This window comes from Sebastes umbrosus, chromosome 11, assembly GCF_015220745.1.
Source record: "Sebastes umbrosus isolate fSebUmb1 chromosome 11, fSebUmb1.pri, whole genome shotgun sequence".
Taxonomy (NCBI): domain Eukaryota; kingdom Metazoa; phylum Chordata; class Actinopteri; order Perciformes; family Sebastidae; genus Sebastes; species Sebastes umbrosus.
The window spans coordinates 21027267-21042041 of NC_051279.1; the positions used below are offsets into that span (position 1 = coordinate 21027267).

A 14775-nucleotide genomic window follows, 5' to 3' on the forward strand; every position below is an offset into this window, starting at 1 on the left:
CTAGCTTCAGGACCCGTCATTGTACCTTATACAGCATGATAGGATGGCCATCCCTCACTCTAAAGAGGTTATAAGAGGGTACATTTTAGTCTATAAGATCGTCTCTGGCAAATTTCCTACTTGCTTAAGCCGGAAGTTTGTATTTCTCCAAAACAGCTTTAATCTTAGGCTTCAGTATAAAAATGCCTTCTATCGGTACAGAAGCTGGCAAAACGAGCCTGTTCCACTTCGATCCTGGAACAATCTGCAGGCAAAGCTTAAACTTAAGACCTTTATCTCTATAAATGATTTTAAATATAAAAATAAAGGAAGTGGTAACTGCTAGCTGCAGTTGCTTCAATTAAATATACACATGACCAACATGCTGCCTTGTTAATGCACTGTATGATGTAATGTATTGTGTCGTACCTATTCTTGCTGCCGTGATTCAATGTTGTCTTATGTGTTGGATGCTGCTATTTGACCCTGTCTTGGCTGGGTCTCACTTGTAAAAGAGGTTTTAATCTCAATGTGAATTCCTAGTTAAATAAAAGTTATATATATATTTGGTATTTACATTTGGTCAGACACTTAGAAATCAAATTGGTTGGTTCTTAACCTGCTTAGTATTTGACCACGTGATAAGGTTTCTTCTATAAACATAAAATATGTAGTGTTCATGTTAATATTTACCTATCCGCTGCACACACACACACACACACTCAAATTGCACTTGCGTCCCTGAGGCACTGCCGATTGTCAAGTTCCATTATGTTCCACTGCATATTAAGGGAAATACGCTGTCTGTTCTGTATCATTCTGTCAGACGTACTCCTCGCTAATATAAGCACATGGCAGGAGGGTGCGCATGAGGAAAGTCCAAGTCGTCTGCATAATCTTTGCCATACTTCTCCAATTCTAAAACAAACAAACAAAAACAGAACATCCTTTTGTGACTTAATTAATGCACCAATAACTGAAAATAAGCAGCAACATGTATCTTTTATTTTCAGCTGATTCATTCCCAAAGAGAAGACCCAAAACAATGCTTATATGAATTGCAGTCACTTTATTGTTTCATAATGAATATGACTTACCCATGGACATTTTACCCGAGTGTTCTCAAAAACATGGGGATCATAAGCATCTAACAAAACAAAACAAAACCTAACCAAGGGCCTTTAGATTTGGTGCATTTTAAGAAAATGTATTGGCATTTATTGAAGATTTCAGTGTGAAAAATACGATGAATCACACCACTCTGCATTTACTCCCTGCAGTCGTCCTTATTGGGATTTTTATGAGGTGTGGTGCAACCTTGAAGCATCTACAGCACCCAAATTTAGTTCCTATCTCTCCACTGCTTTTGTAGAGAGGCTCAGAATTCAGGCCAAGTTAGATGGATGTTGCCAAGACTCCCCTGGTATACTGATGGTAAAAAGGCAACCAGTTTTGTCCTTTTATTTGGGCTTTTCAATTTACAGATCCATCATCTCCTCCTCCACAGTCTTTCCACCGGCTTCAAAATACCGCTCCTGCACTCCAAGAGTACTGAAGTACTGTTAAGGAAAACAACAAAATAACACATATGAAAATGTATACTGTAAGATTCAGGTTACTTTTAGCATAATTCATCCTAGTATCCAGTCTTTCAGCCAGCCTCCCGTAAATCTTAAGGTTTGATTTTAAACCAGATGAGTCAGAGTGAGTCACCACAGAGATTAGGAAAGGATACGAGTCGAACTGGAAGTCTGCCCCCACAGCAGCTGACATCATGGCCTGCAGATTCCTCTCCTCCAGGTCTCCAAAGCAGTAGCCATTGGCTTTGTCCACTGTTCGTAAGACCTGAATCATGCTCTCTTTGTCCTGGGGACAGAAAAGAGAAGCATTTGGGGGGTTTTTCTCTGAAGAAATTCACTGAAACTATCCGATGGCAAAAGATCTGTTGAAAAAACTCTTACTGAAACCTTGATGATGTGCTGTATAATATATATAAAGTATGTAATCATATCACAAGTCAGTGTTAGATTTGACTTGTTTCATATGTCCTCATTCTCTTTTCCTATTTTTTTTTCTACCAGGCAGATCTACTGCATGAGCAGCATACAGGCAGACTTCTCCCTCGAAAAGATTTCCTCTTGGAGATGGTGGTGGTGCAGCCTGTTCAGCCTGGGAGTATGTTTTGTCAAGGTTTGGTATTTTTGAGATAAGCCACACATGCGTACAAAGCCATACAATCCTAAACTTCTACCAATGCTCAATAGTTTTAGCATCTTGTCCTTTTCAAGGTCGAAAGTGTTTGTGTTTTGGCTCTTTTAAATTTGCCGTGTTTAAGTACCACTGGTAACCACGGTAACCAGTGGCTGCTTAACTTAAAGGTGGTAGAAAAACACATAAAATGCATCTAGGTTTTCACCAATGATGGAAACAAGAGTGTCAACCTGCCATTTGTATTAATTACAAAGTCCCATATGCAGTAATGGCACAGCGGTCTAGACTCCTGTCTCTGGGTACACACACACACACACACACGATCATATCAGTCTCCATGATAGAAATAATGCCAGCAGAGAATGAATACAGTGTGCAGACAGCCCACTCCCTTTTAACAGTCCTATCCATCTGCAGAAAATTGATCCAGTGCTCAATTTCAAATGCTAAAAATGATTTATGATTTACCTGTTGGAAAGATGAAATATGTCGTGAGTGATTTTTAGAAATACTTGGAAGGGAGTCATTTTGGCACAGGTGAATTAATGATGGTTTAACATGTTCGACTCAGTATGGATGTTCTGCGGGTACTAAACCCCTTCACGACCCGTATTCAAAAATATAATGAAGGAATTCTTATTATGCTGTCTGTCCACTCAACATCTCTCAGTGGCCTTGCATCGTTCCACAGAATATAAATATAACATTATTACACAAAGAATGAATTCATATTTGGTGTCAAATTTGCTTTCAGTCAAATTAATCTTAATAGGTAAACATGTATTACACTGAAAAGAAGCATGTATAATCTTTCAGTTAGTCATTCTGTGCCACACACACACAAGCTGAGCCTTCAAGGCTTCATTTCTGTATATATGTCGTGTTTGATATCGCCGGTCAGGCTGCATTAAGTCTGTGAGTTTTGGATTAAGCTCAAAGCAGACTTGACATTTGGTATTCACTGAGCAATAATCTGTTTTTTAAAAAAAAGAGCTTTGTGTGTAACCGAGTGCAATATACTGTACAGTAGCTCTGTGTTAACTTCCCTGCAACAACAAAGCAACAAGACCCAATGCCTGATCAGATACAGGGCAAGGTTTTTCTTTTTTGGTGTTGCAAAATGGCTGCAGAGCATGCACAAAACCTGAGCTGTTAGAGAAAATATGTTACCTAAAATAACAAAAAGCTAGTACACCATACAACCTATATGAATTACTTTTCATTAGTTCTAATAATTTAAATTCAGAGGGTTGATGACATGCCATGTACAACTGGCCTCTATAATAGCTTGAGCCACATAATCCCTTTCTGAATCAGGAATTTAATCAATTAATGAATTTATAAATTAATTATATTATATTAATTTAACTTACTGAAGCATATTTCAGTGGAATTATAGCAATATTAGGTCCTATTGGCTAGCATGCACAACCAGCAGTATAAAATATATTGAGTGTGAGGGTCATTCTTTAACATGTATAACAAGACATTATTCAAAAACAGTCAACAGTGATACCTGTACATTGAGAGGCACAAAGGAGACGAGGCTGTAATCTTGTATGACCTCTGCCAATTTTTCATTTAGACGGTGGAATTTTTTAAAGAAGGGGTCGGCAGCCAGGTGATCGAGAAGATAGGTCAGGTCCATGACCTCTGTGTAGAAGTCAAGGTTGAAGGCTGTACAAGAATACAGAAAGGGGAAAATGTTTCCACGGTTAATTAAATTAGATTAAAAAAAAATATATATATATCTGAATGAGTTATACAATTACTGGTAGGGCTGCAACTAACATTTCATTGTTGATTAATCTGTTGATTATTTTCTTGATTAATCGATTAGTTGTTTGGTATAAAATGTCAGAAAATAATGAAAAATGTCGATCAGTGTTTCCCAAAGCCCAAGATGACGTCCTCAAATGTCTTGTTTTGTCAAAGATATTCAGTTTAATGTCATAGAGGAGTAAAGAAACCAGAACAATATTCACCATTAAGAAGCTGGAATCAGAGAATTTAGACTTTTTTTCTTTACTTAAACTGATTAAACGATAATCAAAATAGTTGGCGATTAATTTAATTATTGACTAATCGATTAATCGTTGCAGCTCTAATTATTGGTGTACTCCTGAGAAATATGCAGTAAGTTATCCTCTGTCCTCATTTGTAATACTTTTATGAGTGTGGTAACATTTGTTTTATCTGAGGTAAAGCCCTTAACTTACCCAGTTTGCCATACTGCTCAATCAAGTCAATCTTGGAGAGGATGTTGACATGGGGAAGCTCCACGTGCAGCATGGTGGACAGGGAGGTACACAGCACAGAGATGAACTTGGCTGGGTCAGCACAGAAATGAGAGTCCACAAGGTGCACTGCTGTCAGCTTAAAGAGGTGAGAAAACATGAGAGAATGAGACCTTATCATAACACCTATGATCTACATTATGTTAATATTGTACATGATAACTGTATAGATCAGGGGTCTGCAACCTGCGGCTCCGGAGCCACATGCTGCTCTTTAGCCTCTCTCCAGTGGCTCCCTGTGGATTTTTAAAAATGGAAATGAATAACTGTTTTTTGTTTACATTTTCATTTTTATTTATCATTGTTGTAGGTCTATGGTACGACAGAGTATTAGGGCCACATTGAGGGAAAAAAATAAATCTGAGATTTCGAGAATTAAGTCATAATATGTCGAGAATAAAGTCATAGGTTTACGGTAAAAAAGTCATAAGTTTAGGAGAAAAATAAATCTTAAAATTACGAGAATTAAGTCATAAGTTTACGAGAAAAAAAAAAACGTAATATGAGAATAAAGTCATAAGTTTACAAGGAAAAAAAATCTTAATATTATGAGAATAAAGTCATAAGTTTACGAGAAAAAAAGTCATAATTGCGAATTAATGCGAATGAATTTAATTTTTAATCTTGTACTTTTATTGTTCTGCACCTCCCCATATGCCACCTACTGTGTTCCCTCTGTCAATGATGATTGTGCAGTATGAATGTGTGTATATGTCTCGGTGGACTGCAGAAACTGAATTGCCCTTTGGGGATAAATAAAGCTCTCTGTATCTGTATCTGTATCTGTAATATTACGAGAATAAAGTCATAAGTTAAAAAAGTTGTAATTTTACGTGTTATTTTTTTTTTATTCTCATAAAGTTATGACCTATTTTCTCTTAAAGTTATGACTTTATTCTCTTAATATTACGATTTTTTCACGTAAAGTTATGACTTTATTCTCTTAATATTACGACTTTTTTTCTCGTAAAGTTATGACTTATTCTGGAAATCTCCTATGTTTTTTCCCTCAATGTGGCCGTAATGCTCCGTAGTACATTTGCACTTTGGCCCTCACTACATTAGACTTATATACTATATACTTAGACTATAAACTGTGTCTAAGCTGTATAAGGTTTTGCAGGTCCATACAAATTTTTTTTTTTCTTTGCCTAAAATGGCTCTTTTGGTAGTAACGGTTGCTGACCCCTGGTATAGATAAAGCATCAGTTCAAGGCTGAGGGGGGTTGAACATCATATCCCATCACCGTTAAGAAGCTCACCCTGAAATTCCACTTGGCCAGCTGTGAGAATATATTCTTTACTGAACTCTGGTGGGTGTAGAGCTCCACCTGTCCAGGACAGTCAAACAAGAAGTAACAGTCACTGTGCTTTTCCAGCTTCTTCTCTAACCAGTCCAGATTGGCTTCAACATACTCCATGCAGTAGAGGAGCCCACCGTTGGGCCCCAGCTTCAGCTCCTCCATGACATCGTCCAGAGTGACCAGCTCTGAGACATCCACCGCACAGGGATACGGTAGTCCTTCGTTGGCAGGGTCCATGTTCACCACAACCACCTTGCGTCCCAGGCGAGAGAGGAACTCCTGCATGCCCCGACAGTAGGTGGTCTTCCCAGAGCCAGGAGGTCCAATGACCACCTGGCCGAAGCGCAGGGAGGGAGTCACACCTGTCTGGATGGACATGGTCTCAGTGGTTGGGGGACTGGAGAGCTGTAGAGGGGACACATTAGATGGGACCAGGATGTCAGGAAGTTCAACTTTATTGTCATTTTTCCACATACAAAGTACACGGTTAAAACGAAATGTCGTTGCTCAAGGACCAAGGTGCAAACACAGACATACAAAAACAGTCATAGAACATAACACAGTTAACAAAGTGGGATGATGCAGCACAATAAAAAGTGGATGACAGGATATTAACAGAGTAAAGTAGTATAAAAGCAATCAGGACTTTAAAAGTGCTATATATAAAAACCCAATGACTCTCAAGTAGATCTCCTTGTATAAATACCTAATAAATAGATAAATAGATAAATAGAAGTGTCAGTGCAAATAGTAGTTCTGAAATGTCTGTTTCATGTGATGTCCAGTTTCAGGGTCTCAGCATCCAGGTTGGTACCTGGCAGAGTCACACAGTCAGAGTCAGATGTATTAGCATGTGACAGGCTGGAGTCAGGTTCATCAGTTCTCGTTACTAGGGTTACTAAAGCTAAACCTCGATGGAGTAACGTTGTTTTAACTATAAATACAGTCAAGTTAGCTACTTAAAAGTTTATGTGTGACCGTATAGAAGTTTAACTAACGTCAGCTACATGTTCTGTTACGATATTGTGGACTTTTATGTGTAAATGTAGTAAATATTGACTGACAATTACCGTCTGCCGCCTTTATGTTTGCATGCGTACAACTGCTGCTAGCTCACTGGATAAACTTATCTAAAGTACATCCGGGTTACGTAACCGAGATGTCAAAATAAAAGATGTGTTTTTTTTAACCAATATTATATTTATTGTTTTTTTTGTTCATTTGGGGAAGTTTACCTGCATGCATTTACAAAACATCATCAAAAAAAAATATGAACTTATTTTTTTTTTCAATATTATATTTATTGTTTTTTTGTTCATTTTGAAACAACAGAACAAACATTCACAAACGTCCCAAATAATAACATTCTCGGTACAAAGAAACTTAAACCTAATATTAATATAAAATAAGCCAGTATAGATACAAGAAAAACACATTATATACAAAAAATAGATATATAAGTAAAAATATACACAAGTAAAAAAGAAAAAAAATAATAATTTAAAGGGACTGTTTGTAACTTTCAGAAATGCTTCTTTACAGCGACACCTGTGGCCGTGAAATCAACGAAAGTCAACGTCGGGCTCGCGCTTGCTCGCTCTAAATATACCTGAATGAGCATCGCTCAAAAGCGTGAGGCGACACACGTCAGCTAAAAGCACAATATCACTCTATATTGCAGCTGCTTGGCAGTAATGTTAGCTGACCAGACGAAGGTCTCTCCATGAACATGATTTAGATCTGGTCCTAGTGTTGGCTTTTCCTGCCTAAGTGCAGGCTGAAGCAACGGGGCTCTGCAGCGTGTCTCCCTGCTCTCTCCACCCGCAGCCGGAGAGAGCAGAGGAGACACCGGCACCCGGTCGGTAACGAGAGGGTAACGTAACTCTCTGAAGAGCTCCGTCACTTCACAAGACACGGGAAAGCTCTGTTGGTCTGGGGGAACTGCAGCATTTATTTCTGCACAAACGTCCCCTGTGCATTCACTAGATATTCTCAGAGCTAAACTAACTCTTCTGCAGTGTGGAGTGAGCGCGCGTTCACGTCTAGAGGTGGAGCGAGACAGCGAGGACGCGCGCGCATTCTGAGTGAAGGAGAGCAGGCAGCGGAGACGAGGCTCCAGCCACACGCGAGCGCGCATATGCGAACTCGCATGTGTGGCGACCCGCTACATTTATACGCTTAAAAAGTTACAAATAGTCCCTTTAAAACAATAAAATAAAATAAAATCTATTTATATATACATATATATACTGTATACATATATACATACATACACATATACGCACACACAGTATATACACATACAAAAACATATACATATAATCAATTTTAAAAAATCAGTGTACAATTCAGTCATCATCCTATTCTATCTCCCTATTCACAATCATCCTGCTCCAGCAATGATACAAATTACAAGCTACCTTGGAGAGACGGTGATAGCACCAATCCTTATCCGATCACAGGGGTCTATAGTCAAGCCGTTCATAAAATGTATGAAAGGTTTCCACATCATATAAAAATCCTCAACTTTACCTCTTACTATGAAAGTCAGTTTTTCTAATACCAGACTAGAAGACATCTCTTTAATCCATTGACTAGAGTTAGGTCTCAGAATATCCTTCCATTTTAAAGCTATGACACGTTTGGCTTGTGGCAAACAGAAATTAATCAATTTATGTTTCCTTACATTTACTGTAAAGTCTTCAGGGTACATATGTAAAAGATGTGTTTTTTTATATGACAAGGGGCACTACACCCTCTGCCATAGTACTTCATATATTATTTCAGCCTTAAATTACATCATTAATACATTCCATATAGTTCTGTACAAACGTAAAGCATTAAAATAATAGGAAGACAAGTTTTTAGTGTGATAGTAAGTCAGCAATTTGAGATATTACATAACTATATAAAAAGACAAACTCTATTCCACCAAAATGTCACTAAAAGATCCAAAAATGGCACTGCTGGGAGCAATACCGGAAGGCATTGATGGAAGAGCCAAAAAATATCTCTTACAAATATTGCTAACAGCAGCAATTAAATGCATCACAATTAGGTGGCATAAACCTGAGCCCCCAACATACATTTTATGGATTGAGAAGGTATGGGAAATTTACCACATGGAACAAATTCCCTGAGACTCCAAAAAGACACATTTATTAAAAGGTGGAATCCTGTCATGACCATACTAATACAGTGATCGGTGATCTGAATATTATTATATATCCTGGATCATACTTGTATCTCTGTCTTCCTGACCCATGTCATCTCTCTAAGCACATACACACACCCACACAACACACACTTCCCCTCCCTGACCTCCAACCCTTCACCACATTTATTTTTATTTAAATTTATTTATTTTATTTTAATTCTTGGATTGTTTTAGTATGTGTCCTCCCTTTTTCTCTGAATTCAATTGAAATTATAGTTTAAGATGAAGTCTTTTTTTGTTTTTCCTCTCTCCCCTCGTTTTAAGTTGTGAAATTTTGTGTAAAAACAAAGAGACAGCTGTAAAATGAAAATATAGTAGAAAAGAATGTGATGATGATTGTATAAGTGGCTGAAACTGTAATAAAAACTAAGTAAAAAAAAAAAAAAAAAGACAAACTCAGCACAAGTTGAACGAAAAGCTTTGAAAAAATGTTTTAATAACAGACAAATATGTGAGTAAAAAAATCTATGAAATAGTAATAATTTAATTCAAGTCATCGTCGTGGTCCAATGGTGCCACCTGGCTGCCAGCCTCTGTACTTCATACTAGTGTTAGGTTGTCGTCTCAGCAAGGTGTCGCCTCCATCGATGTCTTTGGGTTTGTCATAGACTGTAGATATATGAAACTCTGTCCTGGCCTTTTTGAAAGGGTGTAAGAGCAATTTCTCTCCATGATACCTGCATAAATTAAATGCACTAGCATCATCAATAAAAACAGTGTCCATTCACTCGTATACCAAAACATGCAAGCAGTTATATTTTGGTGATTTTGTTTTCATATTCATACGCACCCAAAGCCTCTTTTACAATTGGGATGTTGGCCGTCACTCTCAAGGGCGTCAGGAATCCCAATCTGACTGTTTCCCAACCCGTCACCATCCTTCCAGCCCTGCTTTTCCATCAAACGACGGCCAAAGCCCTAAAAAGAAGAAAAAAAAACATTAGAGAATTGCTCGTATAGGCTACGGTAGAAAAGATGGAGTGAAATTATAGGCCACCTCCTTACCTTAGTGAACCTCTCAAAGCTGCCAATAGACTGACTGTGTCCAGATCTATCTTCAAGACCCTCCCTCAGCCTTTTTTCATACCGCATTCGAACGTAGTCACGGGCATCCATGTCACCTCCATCTGTGAGAGAAAGAGCCGGGTTAAAGAAAAACAGTTTGCTTCCCTTCGTCAATCGAGGTAATCACAGATGTAAAACAAACTTTAGATACCTTTATCGTAGTAAACACTCATGTCAACATCCCAGTCGTCTGTCGTTTGTTCATCAAAATCTAAAAAAAAGAACAGGAGACATAAATGTGATTGATATTTCATCAAGCAAATGCACTTCATTTAAAGTCAAAATTCTGCACACAACATTTATCTTAATGACTATTTTTGTAATCGTAATTTAGTTGTTGATTTAACAATGCACAACAATTACGTTGTCAGATTTCAACTGAACAACACCAGCTAAAAATTACCGTTTCAGTTTGACTTCCCATAACCATGCTGGCTAATGTGGTTAACATTAATAAATTGATATGTGATTTTTCATGTATAGACACAATATGTTATTATACTGTATACTTCAAGAGGTATATATGAATAGCTTATTCTGGTAAGTGTGGAAAACTATCATTAGTGTTTTTGTTGCATACCTCCTTCTTCCTCCTGCCAGTATTGTGCGTCAGTGTAGAACACCAGGCCCGAGCCGCCCTTCTCCCACTTCAACTCGATCTCCTCTTCAAACAGCCTCTCTTTGCATCGCTCCTGGCTCGTTACATCCTCATGCAACGCTTCATGTCGCTCCCACTCCTCACACCAGTCGTCATCCTACAACCAACAACAGGAATAATTGTCAAACCATGATGATGACAATTCAGCCAGCCCTATATCGCAGCCTAAATATACTATTAATAACATTTATATTTGACATACTAATAAATAAGAATGGATTTAAACCCACATCATCTGCATTTGACTGTTCATCCTCCTCCTCTTCTTTCTGTGGCTCATCAGTCTCTGTTGTTTCTGTGTGATCAGCTGGCTGCCTCTGTCCTGAACGTGGAGCAGCCAAAGAGCCTGGTCCTGATATTTCATGTCCATCAGCAGTTAATACAGTCTCCTCCGTGGCTGGAAGTGTCCAACTGTCCCAGTAATGGAAAGGTACATTGCCGTAACGGCGGTTGGAGCCGGTCTTGGGGAAAACGAGGCCCAACTTCCGGATGAGGCGTGGAGGCAGTCGGCAGGACTGGATGAGCTGCAGGAACACTTTCACCGGCGTGCCCACATTCCCATTCTGCATCAGAGCTGGTGGATTCAGCTCGGATAAACTTTTGAGGTCAGCCTCTGTGAAACGCTCTGTTAAGGACGCCCGGTGGCGCTGCTCGTACTTTGATTTGTAGGGGAATGACCCCTCATCTGAAAGAATAAAAAAAACAATTAGATGCACAAACAGCAATAACACTCAACGTTAGGTCTGAACCTTTTTGGAAAAATATCTAGTTGCGATTATTTTGATCAATATTGCAAGTGCGATATGATTCGCGATATTTAATCATTATTCTCATTTTTATTAAAAAAAACATTAAAATGATTATGGTGTGATTTTAGTGGAGATCTGTACCAAACAAAGATGTTTTCTTCAGTCTGTAATATGATGTGTAGGCCAGGACATCTCTGCAGTATGACAATATTTAATTTAAAATGATATTTTGACACACATTTCATCCTTAACAAATTTAGATGGTATTTGAATGAGGATTTGTTAGACGATTGACGGATGTAATGTTTCAAATACCATCTAAGAATACATTACTTAAGCAGCTGATCGATAGTTCAGCGTTGGTCATGTACGTTTTTTCTTTTGTTCCTTTTCCCTAATGATGGGTCTTGAGGCTAAATGGTTGTGGAAGATGTGTATGAATGTGAAATTTATATATGTTTGGAAATTTTTTATGTTATAAATTTCTAATGTTTTTAAATAGTGTAACACAAATATGATGTTGTACATAGTATGTATTGGATAAATGTAATGTACTTGATTTAGGACCCCAGAAAGACAAGCTGGTGCCATTGTTGCAGCTAATGGGGATCCTTTTTAAATAAATAAACAAATTTTGCTCGTCCTGCGATTTGAAAATTGCAGTATACTAGTAATACACAGTAAAACACCTACATAAAGAAGCCATGATATAGATGACATAATTCTCTCACTCTTTATTTAACTGAGAGGTTTACATTTAAAGGAAGTTGTGCCTTAAAATGAATTTATGAATCAGTTAGTTTCCTGATTGAAAATTACACAACTGCAACTCTGATGATTTATTTAATCTTTAACTTAATGTGTGCCCTTTAATGCGGTACAACATACGAGTCAAATCCAGACAACACGAGGAGTGGGCTCTGTCCCCTCTGTCTCCTCTGTCCCCTCTGTCTCCTCTGTCCCGGTTAGGTCGACTAACAGTTTAGACAGTTGAGAAGCACTACCAGGTGTTATGTTGAAGTCTGTTCCCCAGTAGAATAGTGTGGTTTTGGTTAGGGATCAGGGTTAGCTCAGGGGGGAAACAGTCCTCGACACAACACCTGTCTGTATATAATGTGTCACTCACCTTTGTCGTGTGAAACTTTGACTCTTTTAATAACACACCGTCTAGCCAGCCAGCTCCCCTTCGACTCGATCCAGTGGTTCCCCGCATACATCTTGATCAACCTGTCGGCATCTTTAGCGTGAAGTGAGGCGATACAACAGCACGTCTTCACCGGCTGCTTCTTCTTCTGCTTCTTCTCTGTAACCTGGTCGGTGTCCGGAGCCTCAGAGCTGCCCTCTTCCTCCTCTTCACCGTCACCGGTACCGGCTCCACTCACGGTGCTTTCAGACCCCTCGGTCTCCCTGAGGACCTCCGGTCGATGTCGGTAGTGAAAACACTGAAAACCGCCACTTTCTATGAACTGACTGAAGTAGTTTCTGAGGTCCGCGGAGTGGAAAGCGACAGGGATGTTGCTGATGGCCAAATACACCAGAGCAGCGGCTTCACTGTCCGCCATGATTGTTTCTCTGTTTTCTTACTGAGCAGCATACGTCATAGGCACGACTCTCAGAAATGTCGTCACTTCCGCTTAGAAAAACACAACTACAAAAAAATATTAAAGATCAAAAAGATAATAATAAAAAAACCCGTCATTTTACAAAATAACATGCTGTAACGTTATACAACTATTTATTATTTTGGGATTTTATAATAAATAACATTTTACAAAAAAATATTAAAGTCCAAAAAGATAATAATACAAATAAACGTCATTTTACAAAATAACATGCTGTAACGTTATACAACTATTTATTATTTTGGGATTTTATAATAAATAACATTTTACAAAAATAAACGTCATTTTACAAAATAACATGCTGTAACGTTATACAACTATTTATTATTTTGGGATTTTATAATAAATAACATTTTACAAAAAAATATTAAAGTCCAAAAAGATAATAATACAAATAAACGTCATTTTACAAAATAACATGCTGTAACGTTATACAACTATTTATTATTTTGGGATTTTATAATAAATAACATTTTACAAAAAAAAACGTAATTTTACAAAATAACATGCTGTAACGTTATACAACTATTTATTATTTTGGGATTTCATAATAAATAATATTTTACAAAAAAAACCCGTCATTTTACAAAATAACATGCTGTAACGTTATACAACTATTTATTATTTTGGGATTTTATAATAAATAACATTTTACAAAAAAACCCGTCATTTTACAAAATAACATGCTGTAACGTTATACAACTATTTATTATTTTGGGATTTCATAATAAATAATATTTTACAAAAAAAACCGTCATTTTACAAAATAACATGCTGTAACGTTATACAACTATTTATTATTTTGGGATTTTATAATAAATAACATTTTACAAAAAAAAACGTAATTTTACAAAATAACATGCTGTAACGTTATACAACTATTTATTATTTTGGGATTTTATAATAAATAACATTTTACAAAAAAACCCGTCATTTTACAAAATAACATGCTGTAACGTTATACAACTATTTATTATTTTGGGATTTTATAATAAATAACATTTTACAAAAAAAAACATAATTTTACAAAATAACATGCTGTAACGTTATACAACTATTTATTATTTTGGGATTTTATAATAAATAACATTTTACAAAAAAAAACGTAATTTTACAAAATAACATGCTGTAACGTTATACAACTATTTATTATTTTGGGATTTTATAATAAATAACATTTTACAAAAAAAAACGTAATTTTACAAAATAACATGCTGTAACGTTATACAACTATTTATTATTTTTGGATTTTTTATTATTTTGGTTTGTTTAATTTTGCTAACTTTATCTTAAATGTCTGTAAAAGTAGAATAGTTATAATTAGTATTAATTAGTATTTACTCTGATTTCTTCAGTATTATATAGTGAAAGTTCTTTTCAGCAATTTATGAATTTTGTTGTAGACAAGAACATTTTTCAAATTGTATTGTTTGAAAATGTATGTGTGGATCTGGCTTATACTGTATAAATGTGTGGTGTCTTGTAAGTTAATAACTTATATAATTTTTTATTTTTAAGAAAGAGATAAGATAAGTCCCACAGCGGGGACATTTTTAGTGTTACAGCAGTAAAGGGGACAGTGCAACATAAGAGGCATCAGTAAAACATAAAGATATAATAAATAAGTAAAATAATATATATATAAAATAAAAAAATATAAGAGTAGACAGACT

General features: G+C 36.7%; 2 protein-coding genes across 2 annotated transcripts; both read right to left on the minus strand.

The window, feature by feature from the left end:
• Window positions 1-1031: 1031 nt before the first annotated feature.
• On the minus strand, window positions 1032-6978 carry gpn2 (GPN-loop GTPase 2). Its single transcript, XM_037785853.1, has 6 exons — window positions 6862-6978; window positions 5750-6196; window positions 4410-4566; window positions 3707-3867; window positions 1715-1845; window positions 1032-1530 (listed from the first exon to the last, which is right to left on the minus strand). The coding sequence occupies exons 2-6, from the start codon at window positions 6167-6169 to the stop codon at window positions 1458-1460; spliced, it is 942 nt and encodes a 313-aa protein (XP_037641781.1). The 5' UTR covers window positions 6170-6196; window positions 6862-6978; the 3' UTR covers window positions 1032-1457.
• Window positions 6979-9423: 2445 nt separating this feature from the next.
• gpatch3 (G patch domain containing 3) lies at window positions 9424-13077 on the minus strand. The gene is made up of 7 exons (XM_037786093.1): window positions 12607-13077; window positions 10962-11416; window positions 10654-10828; window positions 10225-10284; window positions 10014-10135; window positions 9799-9926; window positions 9424-9685 (listed from the first exon to the last, which is right to left on the minus strand). Exons 1-7 carry the CDS (start codon window positions 13040-13042, stop codon window positions 9502-9504), a joined length of 1560 nt encoding a protein of 519 aa, XP_037642021.1. The 5' UTR covers window positions 13043-13077; the 3' UTR covers window positions 9424-9501.
• Window positions 13078-14775: the final 1698 nt, after the last annotated feature.

What these genes read in the sequence shown, in the direction of transcription:
- gpn2 (XM_037785853.1), bottom strand. Translation starts at nt 6,169, where the DNA reads ATGTCCATCCAGACAGGTGTGACTCCCTCCCTGCGCTTCGGCCAGGTG. An exon ending in TGGCCAAGTGGAATTTCAGG is followed by an intron (nt 4,567 to 5,749) that starts GTGAGCTTCTTA and finishes CACCTCTTTAAG; the next exon opens with CTGACAGCAGTGCACCTTGT. An exon ending in TGAGCAGTATGGCAAACTGG is followed by an intron (nt 3,868 to 4,409) that starts GTAAGTTAAGGG and finishes ATTCTTGTACAG; the next exon opens with CCTTCAACCTTGACTTCTAC.
- gpatch3 (XM_037786093.1), bottom strand. Translation starts at nt 13,042, where the DNA reads ATGGCGGACAGTGAAGCCGCTGCTCTGGTGTATTTGGCCATCAGCAAC. An exon ending in AACAGTCAAATGCAGATGAT is followed by an intron (nt 10,829 to 10,961) that starts GTGGGTTTAAAT and finishes TGTTGGTTGTAG; the next exon opens with GATGACGACTGGTGTGAGGA. An exon ending in AATTGTAAAAGAGGCTTTGG is followed by an intron (nt 9,686 to 9,798) that starts GTGCGTATGAAT and finishes TAATTTATGCAG; the next exon opens with GTATCATGGAGAGAAATTGC.